General features: G+C 39.7%; 1 protein-coding gene across 1 annotated transcript; it reads right to left on the bottom strand.

Moving 5' to 3' along the window:
* Window positions 1–5,421: 5,421 nt before the first annotated feature.
* On the bottom strand, window positions 5,422–12,637 carry Rab39b (RAB39B, member RAS oncogene family). Its single transcript, XM_070039429.1, has 2 exons — window positions 12,195–12,637; window positions 5,422–8,597 (listed from the first exon to the last, which is right to left on the bottom strand). Exons 1-2 carry the CDS (start codon window positions 12,407–12,409, stop codon window positions 8,171–8,173), a joined length of 642 nt encoding a protein of 213 aa, XP_069895530.1. The 5' UTR covers window positions 12,410–12,637; the 3' UTR covers window positions 5,422–8,170.
* Window positions 12,638–18,966: the final 6,329 nt, after the last annotated feature.

Below are 18,966 nucleotides of genomic sequence, written 5' to 3'. Positions count from 1 at the left end.
CTCCCGCTCCCCCCCCCCCCCCCCCCCCGCCCATGCACCAAAGTTGTAAAGTTCGTTTTTGACATAACTTGTACATCTCATTGTTGTAATGGGTCCACCTGTATCCCTAAAAACAATTTGTTTTTCCCCTCCCTCTCCACAAATTATACTGACATGAAATACAGTGAAAGCAGGGGTTATACTGTGGGGGAGGGCCATACAAAGCAACAAAGAAATAATCTTATAAATGTGTTAGAAACAATCACATGAAAGAAAAAAATTTGAATACATATCTTAGGGCTCATTTCCCTAACATCACCTTATCTGACCTTTTCTGCTTGACTCAGACATATACTAGATATTGCAAGTAAGGGATACCATGGGACCTATGTTTCTTTGGGTGGCCTGGACAGTTATTCCTGGTACCAATGATATTTTTTGAATGTTCTGCTGTGAAGTTGTATTGGTTTTAAATTACATGTGCAAACCTGTTTTCCCTTAGGCCTTGTTATTTATTAATTTTCTTTTCTTTCTTTTTTATTTTTTGGTCCGGTCGTGGGCCTGAATTCTGGGCCTCGGCACTGTCCCTCAGCTCTTCAGCTGGAGGCTAGCACTCTACCATTTGAGCCACAGCGCCACTTTTGGCTTTTTTCTTTTTGCTTATGTGGTGCTGAGGAATCGAACCCAGGGCCTCAGGCATGTAAGGCAAGCGCTCTACCACTGAGCCACCTTCCCAGCCCCTGTGTTATTAATTTTCTATGAGTTTATGTTACAAAATAACATAATGCATGTGGCTTGAACAAGCAAAACCCCCAGAAATGTATTACTTCATGATTTTGTAGGTTCAAAGCCCAAGATCAAGTGTTGGCCGTGTTGTGCTCCCTTTGAAGGTGCTGGGGAAGACCAGTTCCCTGTTCTCTGGTAGTTCATTGGGCTGTGACAGTGTGGCTAATGGAGTTCTCCCTGTATGTATATGTCATCTTTACATTTTCTCCTTTTATAAAGGCACAGTGTAGTGCTGCTGCCAGTTCTCAGCTCCAGGTACATGAGAACGTGATTTGGGACAAGTGAAAGGAAAGGGAAGACATAGTAAGGATGGTGGTCATGCTTTATTCAAAACTGTCCACTGACTGAGCAGTGACACAGATTAACAGACTTCATCTTGTCCTCCAGTGGTACATGTTTATAATATCACTAGACAAAAGCATCTGGATACAATATACCTCAAGATTACCTAAGGTATCACATATGTACATAATTCAAGGTTACATGAATATGCTGAATCACAATCTTATAAAAGTGCAGCGTCAGGATACTCCAGAATTTAGGATGAGGGATCCTAAATAGCTCCATTTTCCTACACATACCAATCATGCTAGATTTGAAGTACCACCCTAATCCCATGGGAGCTCAACTAATTACATCAGCCATGAGACTGTTTCCAAAGAAGATCAGATTTACTGCTACTGGGGGATTAGGTCCTTGACATAACTTTTTAGGGGAATTTAATTCATATCAAAACAGATATGGTACAATTTTGCAGAATAAAATTTTTAGGAACACATATATTACATTATATATGGCAGAGCAATGTGTACTTCCCCTCCTGTTTGTATGATGACTGTCTCTTCAAGTCTTAGAAGAATGATTCTCTCCTGAGTCCTCAGTCATTCTCCACGGACTCTATTTTACCTTAAAAATATTCTCTCACCAGGTGCCATTGGCTCATTCCTGTAATCCTATCTATTCAGGAGGCTGAGATCTGAGGATTGTGGTTCAAAGCCAGCCAGGATGGGAAAGTCTGTGAGACTTATTTCTAATTAACCAGAAAACCGGAAGTGGTGCTGTTGCTCAAGTGGCAGAGCGCTAGCCTTGAGCTGAAGAGCTGAGGGATAGTGCCTGGGCCCAGAGTTCAAGCCTCATAACCGACCAAAAAAAAAAAAAAAGATCTCTCTTCTGACATCCTGTCATGTTGTACTAACTATTCTTTTCCCTTGTATTTAGTCAGATTTTAAATGTTAATACTCTGGTCCAAGTCTTCAGACTTACATATTGTAAGGACCAATGGACAGACTTCATTTTATGTTAGATTTGATCATTCCATCAGTAGCATTTGACATAATTGGTTGCTTTCTCATTTGTGTGGAGCTTGAACTCAGGGCTGTCCTTGGGTTTTTGCTCAAGGCTAGCAGTCTACCACTTGAGCCACAGCTACACTTCCAGCTTTTTGGTGGTTAATTGGAGATAAGAGTTTCACACACTTTATTGTCCAGGATGGCTTCAAACTGATCCTCAGATCTCATCCTCCTCAATAGCTAGAATTACAAGTGTGAGCCACCTGCTCCTGGCAGCCCTTTTTTTCTGTGTTTTTGAAACATAGTGTCTCTATGTAGCTTAGACTGCCCCAGTATCATGTACATAATATTATTTATGAAAAATTAATTTTGGTGCAAACATACCAGATACTTAACATTTTGTGAGTATTTTGACCAAGTGCGCAAGTACGCGCGCGTGCGCGCGCACACACACACACACACACACACACACACACACACATATTACATTTCATCCTTACAACAACCCTTTGGGTTAGATACTCTCTAATTTTATATCTGTGTAAAAAAGGACTCATAGGCACTGAATCTATAAAATTACCTGTATAGTCAGAATTTGAACCTGTGTGTATCTTACTCCAAGATTCATATCCTTTTTATCTGTGCTGGTACTGGGACTTCAACTTGGGATCTGGGCACTGTTCATAAACTTTTTTCGCATAAGGCTGGTGCTCTTATCACTTGAGCCACACCTCCTCCACCTCTGGCTTTTTGATGGTTAATTGAAGATAAAAGAGCCTTACAGATTTGCCTGCCCAGACTAGTTTCAAATTGTGATTCTCAGATCTCAGCCTCCTGAATATGTAGGATTACAATCACGAGTCACCAGTGCCTGGCAAGATTTATACTCTTACTCACTCTGTTAAACAACCTTTTGGTCAGGTGCCAGTGGCTTGCACCTGTAATCCTAACTACTCAGGAAGCTGAGATCTGAGGATCACAGTTCGAATCCAGCCTGGGCAGGAAAGTCTGTGAGACTCTTACCTCCAATTAACTACTCAGAAAAAGCCAGAAGTGGCGCTGTGGCTGTAGTGGTAGAGCACTAGCCTTGAGCATAAACAGGCTCAGGGATAGCACCCAGGCCCTGAGTTCAAGCCCTAGGACTGGCAAGAATAAAACAACTTGAAAAGTAAGTCCTAAAAACATTTTCTTTAGGAACTGGTAGTTGAATGCAGTTGACCACAAGAGCCAGAAGAAAGAAAGGTGACAAAAATAAAGTCCTAGGCTTGCATAGAACCCTAAATACCCTAAATGGGCAGTGGTTGATTACATAATGACCCTAAAGAAGTTTAAAATAGGGTCTCTCTCTCTCTCTCTCTCTCTCTCTCTCTCTCTCTCTCTCTCTCTCTCTCTCTCTCTCTCTCTCTCTCCTCATAGAAACAAGCAACTTTTGTAATCAGAGGATTCCAGACACTTATAAAAATTAGTAGTACTTCAGGATAGTCATGTGTATATTTTACTGAATTGAAAAATCAGACTATTGGATTAAAGTAAAACAGAAAATCATTCATTTAAATGTTTAAGTTATTTAAGGCCCATGTGTATTCTGTAGATTGGAGTAATAACTGTGAACAAGATGAGTATTAAGGCCCATGTGTATTCTATAGATTGGAGTAATAACTGAACAAGATGAGTAAGATGTATACTTTTGAAGAACTCAAAATTAGAGATTAGACCAGATTATTCAGGGCCTTATAGTCATGTTAAGAAATGTAAGAGTCATTTGAATTTTATTCAAACTGTGATGGGAAGCCATGGGTAGAATTTATGAAGGGTGGAAGTAGTGCTGTGGCTCAAGTAATAGAGCACTAGCCTTGAGCTGAAGAGCTCAGGGACAGTGCCCAGGCCCAGAGTTCAAGCCCCATGACCGACAAAACAAAAAGAGTGATGACTTTACCTGGCATGTTGTGAAAGGATCCTTCTAGCTGTTGGGGATTTTTCATGAATGTAGGGATGAGCAGAAGCAGGAGGTGGGTTAGTAAGATATTGAAGTAGTTTGGGTAAGAATTGATAGTACTTGGGCAAAGATGATAGCAATGAAGATGGAGAAAAATTGAAGACAGGTTTTGAAGATAGAGTTAATGAACAATTCTCGATGAATTTGGTATGAAGAATAAGGGGGAGTAAGGAATTAAGTATAATTTCAAAGTTTCTGTTAAAGCAAGCCTATGGATGTTGGAAGAAATAACTAGAGAGGAAGATTGGAGTGGAGGGAGTACATTTGATAGCTTTTAATTTTGGTATTGAAAATTTTAAGTTTGAAATGTTTATGGTTGTGTGTTGTAGACAATTGGTTGTATTGGTATTATGCTCAGAAGAGTGGGCTGGAGTCCTTGCAGTAACTGAGTCATGGTTTAGATGAGATTGTTTGGGCAAGGGGAAATGCAGGAGAGCAAATGATGGAGTTCCATAGACAGAACCAAGAGCACCAACTTCCTGTGAGGCTTAGTGACAGAAATTGTCCACCAGTAAATCTGAACTTACTGCCACATTGTGATACTACTGCTCTACTCTCCTGTTTTCTTTCCCTTTTTTGTGTGCTGCAACTTTAGCTGTTTCTCAGTAAAGACTAAAGAATAATACTCTATATTAATCTGTCAGTAATGACTTCTGGGGCCATTTCTTTCCTAGGATCTAGAAGCTGCTCATGAATTTTGAGGGTGTTTGCGCCAGAACTTAATGGATGTGAGGAAGCCATCTATGCAGCTATCCCAGGAAAGAAGTATAGACAGCAGGAAGAGCAAGTATCAAGGCCCCAGAGGTGGGAACATGCTTGATATATTTGAAAAACAAGAAAGGAGACTATAGCTGGAATAAAATGAACAAGTTGTTAGCAGTAAGAAATGAAGTTACAGAGGTTATGAAATGAAGCAGGGTTCTTCGTTCCACTAGAAGGAGTTTGTGTTTTAGCCTGGGTAAAATGGATAACTACTGAAGAATTATGAGTAGGAATTGCTTATAACTAATGCCTTATTGAGGTCTTTCAGGCTGCTGGAGAACAGACTGTGGTAGGGAGGTACATTAAGAGTGGCTGCAGGGACCTTAGCTATCAAAATAACCCAGTAACAAGTGATAGGTAGCTAACACTGGTGTGTTAACAGTGAGAATGTGGAAAAATCAGATTTTGGTTATACTTTTAAGATGACTTCTGCATAAATTCAGATTATATGTGGACTACAAAAGGATGAAGTCAAGGATGAAGAGTGCAAGTTATAGAATGACAAAGCTGCGATTTACTGGGAGAAGTGGGCTATAAGCGGAACACATTGGAGAGAAAGATTGGGAATTTGATCTGGGACATGTTAACTTGTGACACTTAAATGGATACCTGGCACCTGTGGGTCACATAGCTACTTGGTAGCCTGAGATGGGGAGGATTGCAATTCCAGACCAGCCTTGGCAGAAAAGTCTTTAGGAGTCCATAATCAATAGAAGCTGGATATGGCAGCAAATACCTGTCATCTTAGCTGTGGCAGGAAACCTAAAATAGGTGGATTAATGAATGTCCAGATACAAGCCTGAGCAAGAAGTAAGCACCCATCTCAAAAATAACCGGAGCAAGATTCTGAAAAGAGCTACAACACACACATTGAGTATCACAGTCCACATAATCAACCATTTTACTAAATACAAGCATATTTTCATTCACATACAGCTAGATAAAGAATTTTCACATTTCATTACAGTGCATGACAATGAGGAAAAGTATATAGTACAGTTTGTTCTGGAAGATAAGACAATCTAATCCAACATGCAGTTGTGGTCTTTGTTACAAGTTAATCTTTTCTTTACCTATGTAGTAAAATAACTTCTAAGTTTTATCCTTAGTATTATATTAACATCTGATTTTTTCACACTTATTTTCTAAAACTCAATGCAGTGACATCACTGAATTCTACTAAAATGACTTTTAAAATTTGTAGAATTTATTCAAATAATTAAGTTCAGCCACCTCTGCTGTATCTATGCTGAATAGTTTTAAACCTGCTTTAAAAATGCCAGAAATAGGAAAGTATATAATGTATTTTAATCAAGAAAACTATAGAGATTTTGTTTCTGTCCTTTTATTTTTTTGAATGGATAAGAATCTAGCCAACTTTCATTTAAGTACTAATCCTGCTTTGAGAATCTTCTACACATAAGTATACTAGTTGAAAGTTTGTGTTGACTCAATTAACCATTTTTTATACTTACTTTCTATAAACAAGAAGCTGGCATTTTAATTATTTCACCCAAGCCAGGTTGTGGGAAGTGGATATAGAGAAAGTGATCAGCTCATTTGTAGTTGCTGATGTAAATTGGTCCAAGGTGGTTTGCTTATCCAATCTGGGACACAAATGGTGGAATGATCTTTCATATTTTTGTTATTTTGCTTTCTTATTCTGGCTGAAGCAGATTCAGTCACATTAATGCACATTATTACAAAGCAATGTGTCAGTTTTTAGGTTTTCCTACCACAATGGATATGAGAAACCTGACTAAATCAGAGTATTTTCTTACTGTGAAAAGTATGGCTTTGGCTAGCTGAACTGGCTACCGTCTGAAAAATTAGTTTTAAGCATCACTCTCTTCAAGAAGATAACAGAACCTTTAAGCCAGTCATTCCAATTTTCTTTTACTTGGTTAGCTGCCTGTTCACCTGAGAATTAAGAGCTGACTCTCTAGGGTAGACAGGAACCCAGTGTTTGGTACATGGCAGACAAGTGGCCAAGGTCATTGTGGTGTGAGTATTTTATCCCCATTGCTATATTTAGTTCCTTTCAATAAAATGCCCATTGTGTTTCAGTGATAAGAACTCTTAGAGCTCACACGATTTGAATGTGTTTTTAGTTGTGTGATGAATCACCTGTGTGAAGCCCTGATGTCATTAATACCTGAATAAGTTTTACCTTTGATTCATCCCCAAGTTCCTTCAGGATTATAGTGGACTTCTGATCCATAAGGAAAACATATCCTAGCATGTAAAGAACATTTATTCATGGGCATGTGTCTTCCAATGCTAACAAATTAATAATTTACTGATCTGACAGCATGATGACAGTGACAAGAACTCAGAATCAGGCAGGAACCCTTGACAACTTGGCCAAGTGAGTGTCCTGGCTTTTAGCTTATCATTCTGTAAAATGGAGACAAAAACGTCACAGGCCTATTAAATATGATCAAATAAGTAGAGCAAGCAAGTGGGATGTGTTTTTAAGGGTCACAGTGCCTCCTGTTAGGCAACCAATCGGTACAGGACAGCTGAGCAAGGGTTTTTCAAAGGGCTGTGAAAACAATCCCGATGTTGTTATTGTCAAGGAGCAGGCATGGTGCTTACTTCCAGATTGTAGAGAAACCCCAGGAAGAGTCAAAGGGGAAAGGGTTTGGCATTGGGGTTACACTGTTTCTTTCTTCTATTTCTATGGTAATTTGCATGAGATAATTTCTTTCTTGCAGCTGGTAGCTCTGTCATAACAGTGTATATCTTTTCGAATGTGGTAACTGTGAATCGCCTCCCCTTTTCACATTTAGATCATTTTGACTAGAATGCCAGACCTTGAAAGGGCTTTAGCATTTACTAAAGGGGCTGATCATGCCCCTTGTTTACAGGTGAACTGTTAGAAGCCAAACATTTTACTTGGGATATTCTCATTAAATATGTTGATCTCATATTCTTTTTAGTTATGGTAGTTATCCCCCTTTACACATTTCTCTATGTTCATGACCCGTGAGTGATCTGAAATATCAAGGAACAGTTGTTCTGTCTGTAGGTATGTTTTCCTGGAACCTAGCTTCTCAAACTCCAGACCCTTAACATGTAGTCCACAAAGGGCACATGTAGCAGCCACTGCCAAGCTTGGGCCACAAAAGTGTGTGGCCTAGCTCATGCTAGCAATTCAGTCCCCCAGTTACAGTACCCAGTCTCCCCCATCCACCTGCACCTGAGCCTGTCAGAGCCAGCCCCCCACCCCCACCCCAGGAAGGAGACTCACTTGGTATTCAATGGTTGAGTTCTCTTCAGTCACATAAGGATTCTATTTATTTTGATAACTTTTAAGTTTAAATGGGAGAGCATGTTTTCAAAATAAAAGGGCTGACTAGCACAAACATCTCCTCTCTGATTTGACAACCTCTTCTGAAGAGTGAACCACATTTGGTACGAATCCACTCTTCACGCCTTCCCAGCCCTCCTGGATTGTAATCTCCCCCCTTTTAACCAGCTCATATATGTCTCTTGTCAGATCTGTGAAGGCTTTCTCCACATTAATGGCATCCCGGGCTGACGTCTCAATGTACTTCATGCCATATGCAGCAGCCAGTTTCTCGGCCTCGTGGCGAGTCACTTGCCTCTGTGTATCCAGGTCACACTTGTGACCCACCAGAACAAATACAATTTGGTAGGGCTGAACATGTACTTTGGTCTCTTCTAACCACTCATGGACATTCTGGAAGGACCTGCGGTTGGTAATGTCAAATAAGAGAAGACCACCTACTGAGTTCCTGTAGTAGGCGCGAGTGATGGATCTAAAACACAAGAAAAAAGTAAAGAATAAAGGTCATGCCAAAACTTCTGTGCACCAATGATTCCAGTGTATTCTAGAGTTCTTGATTACCGATACACTCCTTGAGGAAAACTTTTCCTTTTCTTTTTAAACAAGATAATACACATGCCATTCAATAATAATGAGGACATATGAGCTTTCCATTGGGTAAAATTTCCAGACAGCATTTTCTAGAAATGAATGCTTATGAACTTTCAGGCATTTTCCTTTTATTCAGCCTTGGACAGTGATCCTGGGAGACGACTGTGTTCTGTTTCCTGCTTTAAGGCAGAATCAGAACTTACTCTTCCATTCCCAAAACTAGACAACTGACGGGATTCCTCTTCTGCAAAATAACATACCTAAGTCACAAGGGTTATCATGAAGGAAAATGAAATAATCAGTGCTAAACCTGTTCCATGACATAGAAAATTAATTACAAATGCTAGTAATTGAAATACTATTTCAGAAATAAAAAATGAATTTGATAGTAGAAATTATTTATACCTATATACGTATCATGCAACATACTCTTTTTTGTTTTCTCTCATGATCCATTTCTTTGTTTCTATTTATTATCTAACAATGGCTCTTTATCTTTTCATGAGAGAAAAAACACTTTTTTGTCTTTATATACACAGACACACATCGTGTGTGTGTGTGTGTGTGTGTGTGTGTGTGTGTGTGTGTGTACTGTACTTCTCAAATAGAAGAAACCTCACCTATCAACTTCCTGACTTGACAAGCTTCACTATGTATGCTATGGTACTTTGCTTAGAGTATAAGAGCTTATTACAGGTATACAACTATTTGCCTCTGTAAACATTTGCTTTTAGACTATTCTATTTTTTAGCTGTGTCTATTTTTAGAATTTCTGTCTTCTTAAATGAATAAGATAATGAGTGGCTTAGGAAAAATGGTCAAATGTTAATAGAAAAAAACATTCTACAGAGAATTGTAGTCCAAGCTAGATGATGGTAAAGACAGACTTTACAAATGAGTCCAAATCTTAAGAACTTTTGTCAGCCCCAGGGAATGAAGAATTGTAGAGGTGTACCACAAAATTCAATATGAACAAAGAAAGATTCTGATTTGTGAAAATCTTTTTTTTTTTTTTTTTTTTTTTGCCAGTCCTGGGACTTGAACTGAGGACCTAGGTGCTGTCCCTGAGCTTCTTTTGCTCATGGCTAGCACTCTACCACTTGAGCCACAGTGCCACTTACGGCCTTTTCTGTGGTACTAAGAAATAGAACCCAGGGCTTCATTCATGCTAGGCAAGCACTCAACCACTAAGCCACATTCCCAGTCCATGAAAATCTTTTTTGTGGGGCTTGGAAGGTAGCTCAGTGGTAGAGCGCTTGCCTTGCATGCCTGAGGCCCTGGGTTCGATTCCTCAGCACCAAGCAAAAAGAAAAAAGCCAGAATTGGCGCTGTGGCTCAAGTGGTAGAGCACTATCCTTGAGCTGAAGAGCTGAGGGACAGCGCCCAGGCCCAGAGTTCAGGCCCCCCCAAAAAATCTTTTTTTGTGTGTGTGTGGTACTGTTTGAAGATCAAGGAAGCACACATTGGTAGGCAGGTACTTTACCACTATTTGACCTTTTGTGCTTTAGTTATTTATTGAATAAGGTCTTGAGGTTTTGTCTAGGCCAGCCTGAACTTCAATTCTTCCCTGTAGCGGAGGTGACAGATATCAAACACCATGCCCAGCTGGTTGGTTGTGATGGGTTCTTACCAAATTTTTGTCTGGGCTGGCTTCAAACTGTGATCCTTTCTACCTTTGCCTCTTAAGTAGCTGGGATTACTGTAGGCTTTAGCCCCTTCACCCAACTAATTTTTTTTAAAATGTGACTTAAGAAATCAGTTAAGCAAGCTATGGATGCTGATAAATTATTTCATTGGTGATTTGTATTTGTTAAAGCCCTTTCTGAGTACAGAAAATTAAATCTGTATTACAAAGCTAAGGCACAGCACAGAGGCTGTAGTTCAAGTCCCTAGTACTGGCATAAATAAATAAATATTTTTTTAAAAATTAAAAAATAAAAGTACATATTTGCAAAATAATAAAGCTATGAAAAATTAACTTCCCTAAATAAAAAAAACTATTTTGAAGTGAAAAGATACATTTTAAACTGGGAACATACAGACAGAAAAAGGTTTACATCCTATTTTTGCTTTTGTCTTTTTTTGTTGTTTTGTTTTTTGAGACAGAGTATCACTAGGTAGCCTAGGTTGGCCTCAATCTCAAGACCTTCCCCTGCCTCAGGCTACTGAGTGTTGGGAGGGATATATTACCCAACTTAGTGATGGGGTTAATATTCTTAATGTGTAAATAACTCTTACAACCCAACATTTCCCAATAAATAATGATGAATGAATATGAACAGGATATTCATACAGATTCTAACAAACATACATAGATACCTATCTTCACTTAAGAGAAATGGAACCACAAGTTCATAGCGGACGTCAGCACAAAGTTAAGTGACAAAACTTTGTCTATAGAAAACTTGTTTGTTATTATCTCTTCTCCTTCCTCCTCTTCAAATACCTAGACAATATCTTCTGTGCTCAACTAGTGTCCAATAAATAACCATATTAATTATAAACTTGAGACACTGAGTCCTTTTGATATGGTTCTTGCTGATCTGACTCTAGTTCAGATTGTTGTCTGCAAAGTTTTCTGTGTACACTCTGTTCTGTCTCCCTTCTGGCTTGTTGTTTCTTATCTCCAGATAGATACATTTCCTCCCTTTGCTTGGGCCTCACTTTTTCCAGTTAATCCTCCATCCTCCACATTCATACATATAATTCCAAGTAAAACATGCTACAAAGGAAAAAGCAAAGGATTGTCAGAGAAAAATAAACATTGATTATGCATTATGTGGCAAGTGTCACAGTAGGGAGTGGCATACAAATACAAACAAGACACTCGTGTAATTATGTATCTATTCTTCCACCCCTAAACACTACACTGGCATTGAAGTTCCAAAGGGAGAGGGACTCCTGCTTTGATTACAAGGCTTTCTCTTGTATATGTCTTCACTGTATCCAGAAACAAGTTCAGTGTCTGGTACATAGCACATGATTGCTGATTACAAGAAGGAATGCATTTCTTCTTCACTATCTGACTAGCTCCTTTATGTTAAGGCATATGTTAGCATACATACACAAAGAGATACAAAAATGACAATATCCTACCTTCCTACCTACCTACCTACTTTCCTATCTTTAGCTGCCAGTTAGGTTGGGATAGCTTGGAAGCCTTTTGGAGAGTATGTAACATAGGGTCTGATATTGATGAATTGTAATGGCAATCAGTTCTAGTTTGTTTATTAGTCCTAAAGGGTCAGGTTGATGGAGGTGTAGTGCAGGCAATGTGTGTTAATTAATGGCCTTCCCCGCCACGGCGCTTCTTCCCCTACACCAAACTCAACGTGAGCTTGGGCAGAAGCCCAGACCCTTGGTGGTCACCCCCGTAAGGCGATTGGAATCAGACAGTACTCTCTCCCCAGGGATTTGCAGGGGCTGTGCACACCCCGAAGACCCTCCCGCTGCTGTCGGGCCCAGGCTGCGCTCCCACCTGAACCTCTCTTGACCCGCAGTATCCCAGATCTGGAGCTTGATGCGTTTTCCTGGCTCGATCTCCACCAAGCGGGAGAAAAAATCTACCCCCACGGTGGGGTCTGAAACCGGAGCAAAGCGGCCCTCCGTGAAGCGGCGGATCAGGCAGGACTTGCCCACCGTGGAATCCCCGATGACAATGAGCCGGAACTGGTACAGCCAGATGGCTTCCATGGCAGCAGCTAGGCAAATCTCCTTGGCCCACGCCTGGGGCGGCGGGAGGGGGCGCCCCACCAAGGCCTTGGAGAGCGTGGCTTAGCCCTGATCTAGCTCGGCCGACGGTGCATCACTGGCCTGGGAGCCGGAAGCAAGGTAGGCCCAAGCGCTGGGAGCGGTAAGGGAGGGATGCTGCGCTCGCAAAGGTGATGAAATGGCAGCAGCTTCAGCACCACGCACTCTGACTCATCACTGAAAACCGGGTTACTGTAATTCTCTGCTTAGACGCGACACGACGGGCGCCGCACTGTCTGTAAGAGTAGCGCACACAAAAAAGGATGGGAGAACCATGCTTCCAAATCACCTCACCCACTCCACTTAATTTTTTTTCTGTTGTTTAAATTGCAAGTGTCATTTCTTTTCATTAAAATCAGACAATATACACAAGAGGTCCGTAAGTGCATATTTGTCTACACGTGATGTGTTTTTATACTCTCATAAACATGCAGCTTATCATTTATGCATACCCATATGCACTCAATGCTGTTCGTGTCTATGAAAATTGGTTCAAACCAGACCTTAATCTCATAATTGCTTTTTGCAACGAAAGCATCGTAGACATCTCTCCATTTCCAAATCATTTTCTTTTTCCATAACGATATTGCAATAAAGACATATTTAAGTATAGCCACTCATACTTTCTATGAGCTACAGCCTTAAAATAGAGGTCAGAAAATGAAAGAATGAGTTAATCTTAGTGGGCATGGATATTATGCTTTCCAAACATATTTATTTCCAATTCTAGCCAGAAATTCACAAAACATCATCTCTCTGTATTATTTCAAGCATATTTTATCTTTTCTTCTTCTTTTCCTTCATTTCTTGTTTCTTTCCTTCCTCCCTCCCTCCCTCCCTCCCTCCCTCCCTCCCTCCCTCCCTCCCTCCCTCCCTCCCTCCCTCCCTCCCTTCCTCCCTTCCTTCCTTCCTTCCTTCCTTCCTTCCTTCCTTCCTTCCTTCCTTCCTTCCTTCCTTCCTTCCTTCCTTCCCTCCCTTTCTTGCTTGCTTACTTTCTTGCTTGCTTACTTTCTTGCTTGCTTGCTTGCTTTCTTGCTTGCTTGCTTTTGTGCCTGGGCCCAGTCCCTGAGATTTTTTGCTCAAGGCCAGTACTCCACCACTTAAGTCACAGCTCCATTTCTGGTTTTCTAAAAATGGTTCATTGGAGATGAATGTCATGAACTTTCCTACCTGGACTGGCTTTGAACTGTGATCCTCACATACCAGCCACCTAAGTAACTAGGATTCACAGCCATGAGCCACTGATGCATATCATTTTTAAATTCTTGCCAATCTGATATAGTTAAATAAAATATACTTTATTGCCTTATTATACATTTCTCTGTCCACTAATAAGGCCAGCACCATGGCTTGTACATTGTACATTTGCATTTCCTCTTCTGAAAATTGGCTCTTGTTCTTTTTGTTGCTTTGTTTTGTCCTTGGTTCCAGGCTTTCAAGTCAGTGCTTCCATTTCCAGCCTGGCATTTTACAGGTTAATGCAGATGGACCCTGGCAGACTTTGTCCAAGCTGGCTTTGAAACAAGATCTTCCCATTTCAGCCTCTTGAGTAACTAGGATTACAGGCATCAGCCAGCAGTGCCTGGTTTTACCCTTTGTAATTTGTTGTATATAGTACTTCCTCTTTGTTTCATTCATTTTTTTTATTTTCTAGAAATAGCTTTATTAGCATATAAATTCAAATACCACACTATTTACCCATTTAAAGTGGATGGCTCAATTGTTTTAGTATAGTTACATGTATATGCTACCCTCCTCAGTTGACTTTAGAACTTCTTGGTCCCCTCAAAGTAACATACAACTTTCAGTCATCTCCCCCCCCACCTCTCTCTCTCTCTCTCCTCTCTCTCTCTCTCTCTCTCTCTCTCTCTCTCTCTCTCTCTCTCTCTCTCTCTCATCTTTCCAATTTCTGCAACCATTCATGTTCTTTGTTTCTATGGATTTCTTTATTCTCAATATTTCATGTAGGTGAGATTATAAAATATGTGAATTTTTGTGATTGACTGCTTTCAGTTAGCTAGTCACAAATGAGTATAATATTTCCAAGGTCCATTCATCTTGTAGCAGGTACTAATACATTGGTCTCTTTTTATTTGCACATTTAAAAATAAATACTTGAACATATTGTATCATTTTTAGACAGACTTTTTCTTATGATTATTTCCTACACAATATAGTATAACAAACTACATGGCATTTACATTGTAGGTATTACACATAATGTAGAGTTGACTTTACCCATATAAGTCAATGTGCAAAATACTATCACTGATGATAACATTTGAAGGGGACTCTGGAACCAATCCTTCCAACATAATGAAAGACAACAGTACTTCATTATTTTTATGGCTGAAAAATCCAGATAGATCACATTTTTCATTCACCCATCAATAAGCATTTGGATTTTTCCACCTTGTGGTTTTTGTAAATAGGTCTGCTGGAAGTGGCACTGTAGCTCAAGTGGTAGAGCGCTTGCTTTGAGCTGAAGAGCTGAGGGACAGCGCCCAAGCCCAGAGTTCAAGCCCCACGACCGACCAAAAAAATTAATTAAAAATATAAATAAATAGGTCTGCTATGAGCATTCATCACAAGTTTTGTCTTGAACACCTGTTCTAATTTCTTTTGGATGCTGAGGAAAGCCTGGACTGTTTTCCACAGTGGTTTTGCTGTTTTGAATTCCCACTTGCAGTTGTATGAGGATTCTAATGTCTTCTGTAACATTATTTGACTTTTGGATCATTGTCATTATCTGACAATCTAGCCATCCTAGGGGTTTGAAGTGAATTCTAATTCTAGTCTGATTTTCATTTCCCAAATGATTGATGATGTCAAGAATGTTTTCAATTCTTATTGGCCATTTATACATTTTCCTTGGAGATATAGTGACCTAGATTATTGCTCATTTGTAGATTATTAGTTTGTGTATTATTGAGCTGTAAGCTCTTTCTGTATTCTAAATAGAAGTCCCTTATTAGATATATGATTTCCAAACACTTTCTTCCATTCTGTATTCTTTTCACTTTCTTGAAGCTGTCTTTTGAAATCCAAAGTTTTTTTTGTCTTTTTTTTTTTTTTTTTTTTTTTTTTGCCAGTTTTGGGGCTTGAACTCAGGGCCTGGCACTGTCCCCAAGCTTCTTTTTGCTCAAGGCTAGCATTCTACCACTTGAGCCACAGCACCACTTCTGACTTTTTCTGTTTATGTAGTACTGAGAAATCAAACCCAGGGCTTCATGCATGATGTTAAGCAAGCACTCTACCACTAAGTCACATTCCCAGCCCTGAAATCCAAAGTTTTGAATTTTGATGAAGTACAATTTATCTACAGATGGTTTCCAATTTCACAAAGGCAAAAGCAACACACATTTAATAGAAACTATACTTCAAACTGAATTCTGTCCTTTTCCTGAGATAGCAAAATGCAAGCATATAAAAATGCAGCTGACTTTGTGTACTGAGTCTATATCCTCCAACACTGTTTTAATTCTCTTGTTTATCCTAATAGTTTTTGACTGTAATTTTTGCCAGTCCTGGTGCTTGAACTCAGGGCCTGGGCACTGTCCCTGAACTTTTGTTCAAGGCTAACACTCTACCACTAGAGCCACAGCAGCACTTCTGGCTTTTTCTGTGTATGTGGTCCTGAGGAATTGAACCCAGGGCTTCATGCATGCTAGGCAAGCACTCTACTACTAAGCCACATTTCCAGTCCTTGAGTGTATTCTTTACGATTTTGTAAAATACTTTCTTGGATATATGGAGAATATATATATATATATATATATATATACATATATATATATATATATATATAGTTTGGTTTGTTTTTCATTATATCAATATGGCATTTACATTTGTTGATTTTTAGATACTGAAATAACTTTGAATCCTTAGGATAAAACCAACTTGGTCATGATATATAATTTTTTAATGTTTCTGATTCAGATTTGCTTGTATTTTTGAGGATTTCTACTTCCATATAAAAAGATTTATTGGTCTGGTGTGTGTGTGTGTGTGTGTGTGTGTTGGTCGTGGGGCTTGAACTCTGGACCTGGGCATTGTCCCTGAGCTCTTCAGCCAGCGCTCTACCACTTGAGCTATGGGGTCACTTCTGGTTTCCTGGTGGTTAATTGGAAATAAGGGTCTCACAGACTTTCCTGGTCAGGCTGATTTTGAACTGTGATCCTCAGATCTCAGCCTCCTGAGTAGTTAGGATTACAGGTGTGAGCCACCAGCACCCAGCTGTAGTTTTCTTACATTGTAATATTATTGGTTTTAGTGCCAAGGTAATTCTGACCTCATAAAATGAATTAGAAGGCAGGTGCTTGTGGCTCAGTCTTGTAATCCTAGTTACTCATGAGGCTGAGGTCTGAGGATCGCAGTTTGAAGCAGTTCAAAGCCAGCCTGAGGAGAAAAGCCGCAAAAGTCTTACCTCAAATAAAACTACAAAAAAGAGCCAGATGTGTAGCTGTGGCTCAAGAGATAGAATCCTAGCCATGAGCAACAGAAGCTCAAGGACAGCACCCCAGGCCCGGAGTTGAAGCTCCAGGGCTAGTACCAAAAACAAACTGAAAAAAATAGTAAGGATTTATTTTTATTATAATATATTCAAAGTAGGAAAAAATGGAGAACAGAGAAACATTCTCTGCTCCTCATACAGAAAACAAGAGTTTTTGTAGGTTTTTGGTGTTTTGGGCTTTTTGTTGTTGTTGTTGTTGTTGTTTGTGCCAGTCCTCAGGCTTGCACTCAGGGTTGGGACACTGTCCCCGAGTGTTTTATGATCATGACTACTGCTGTATCACCTGGGCCACAGTTTCACTTCTGGCTTTTTGAGTGCCTAATTGGAGATAAGAGTCTCATGGACTTTCCTGCCTGGGCTGGCTTTGAATCGCGATCCTCCAATCTCAGTCTCCTGAGTAGCTAGGATATCAAACGTAAGCCACTGGTGCCTAGCACTCAACGGTTATTTTTAAAGGTACTTTTCACCAGTTTCAATAGAGCAATAGGCCAACCAAGTGATTCTGCTGCTCTGCTAGAAGTCTACTTTGCACTAATTATTTACATATAAGGGAAGATGAGCCATTTGTGTGTTCCATGGGCCCCAAATATTTTCTTCATGTTTATAATTCAGGTTTTGAACTTTAAATACTGGTTTTGTTCAAATACAACAAAACCTTTAAAGTTCTTTAGCTAACTATGAGCTTTATGCTTCTACTTTTTTTTAATCTTGCTGAAGAATTTGCTCTTTTCTTTTTTTTTTCTTTCTTTTCCTTTCCTTTCCTCCCCTTCTCCTCCCTTATTTCATTCCTCCCCTTTTTCTTTCCTTCCTTTGCTTCCTTTCTTTATTTTTTCTTTTCCTACTCTTTTCTTTTTTTTAGTGGTCTGGGTATGAAACCCAAGTCTTCATTGATGCTAGGCAAACACTATCACTGAGCTATGTCCCCAGGCCTAATTCGTTTATTTGAATAAAAGTGTTTTATCAAATATTTTATTATCTTTACTTGTGAATATCCTTTTTATAGTTAATTTACCCATTTTATTTTAGTATTTTTTGTGAGAAGGGAGAATAGCTATGTTTTTCAGATAGATAGCCAGCTATATTATATTTTATTAAATATGCCATCTTCCATTTATTACTCTATTATTCTATGTTATCCATCCATTCATTCACTCACTCATTCAACAAATATTCCTGGAATACCTACACTGTGCTTTGGATATTCTTTTCCTTCAAGGAGATGGATCTTGCATTCTAGGAGTACCTTTATTTTCTGGTACTAGGGCTTGAAGTTAGGGTCTTATACTTGCTCAGCTTGCTTGCTTGGCTGGCACTCTACCACTTGATCCACACTGTAAGCATTTTTTCCTTTATGCACGTTATTTTGGAGATGGAGTCTTAAGGGTTTTTCTGCCAGAGCTGGCTTTTTTTTGTTGGTTATGGGGCTTGAACTCTGGGCCTGGACGCTGTCCCTCAGCTATTCAGATCAAGGCTAGCCCTCTACCACTTGAGCCACAGCGCCACTCCTGGTTTTCTGGTGGTTAATTGGAGATAAGTCTCATGGACTTTCCTGACCTGGCTGGCTTTGAACTGTGATCCTCAGATCTCAGCTTCCTGAGTAGCTAGGATTACAGGCGTGAGCCACTAGCACCTGGCTGGAGCTGCCTTTAAATCACAATAATCTGGAACTCAATCCCCTGAGTAGCCGAGATTACATGCATGAGTCACTAATAGGCTCTAGGAATATCTTTTTAATGAGTTTATTAGCCACATTATAATCAACATTTACTGAGGAAGTTAGACCTTCTATGATCAATAGATCTTCCAGTCAAATATTCTAAAAGTTAAAAGTCTGAATTAATAAATCATTTGTGGGCTGGGAAGGTGGTTCAGTGGTAGAGTGCTTGCCTTGTATGCATAAAGCCTGGGTTGGATTCCTCAGCACCACATAAGCAGAAAAAGCCGGAAGTGGCACTGTGGCTCAAGTGGTAGAGTTCTAGCCTTGAGC

Source organism: Dipodomys merriami, unplaced genomic scaffold (genome assembly GCF_024711535.1).
Source record: "Dipodomys merriami isolate MVZ:Mamm:240054 unplaced genomic scaffold, mDipMer1.0.p SCAF_3, whole genome shotgun sequence".
NCBI classification, from domain to species: Eukaryota; Metazoa; Chordata; class Mammalia; order Rodentia; family Heteromyidae; genus Dipodomys; species Dipodomys merriami.
Note: the sequence above shows the minus strand (reverse complement) of the source record. Positions and strands in the feature narration are given on the sequence as shown.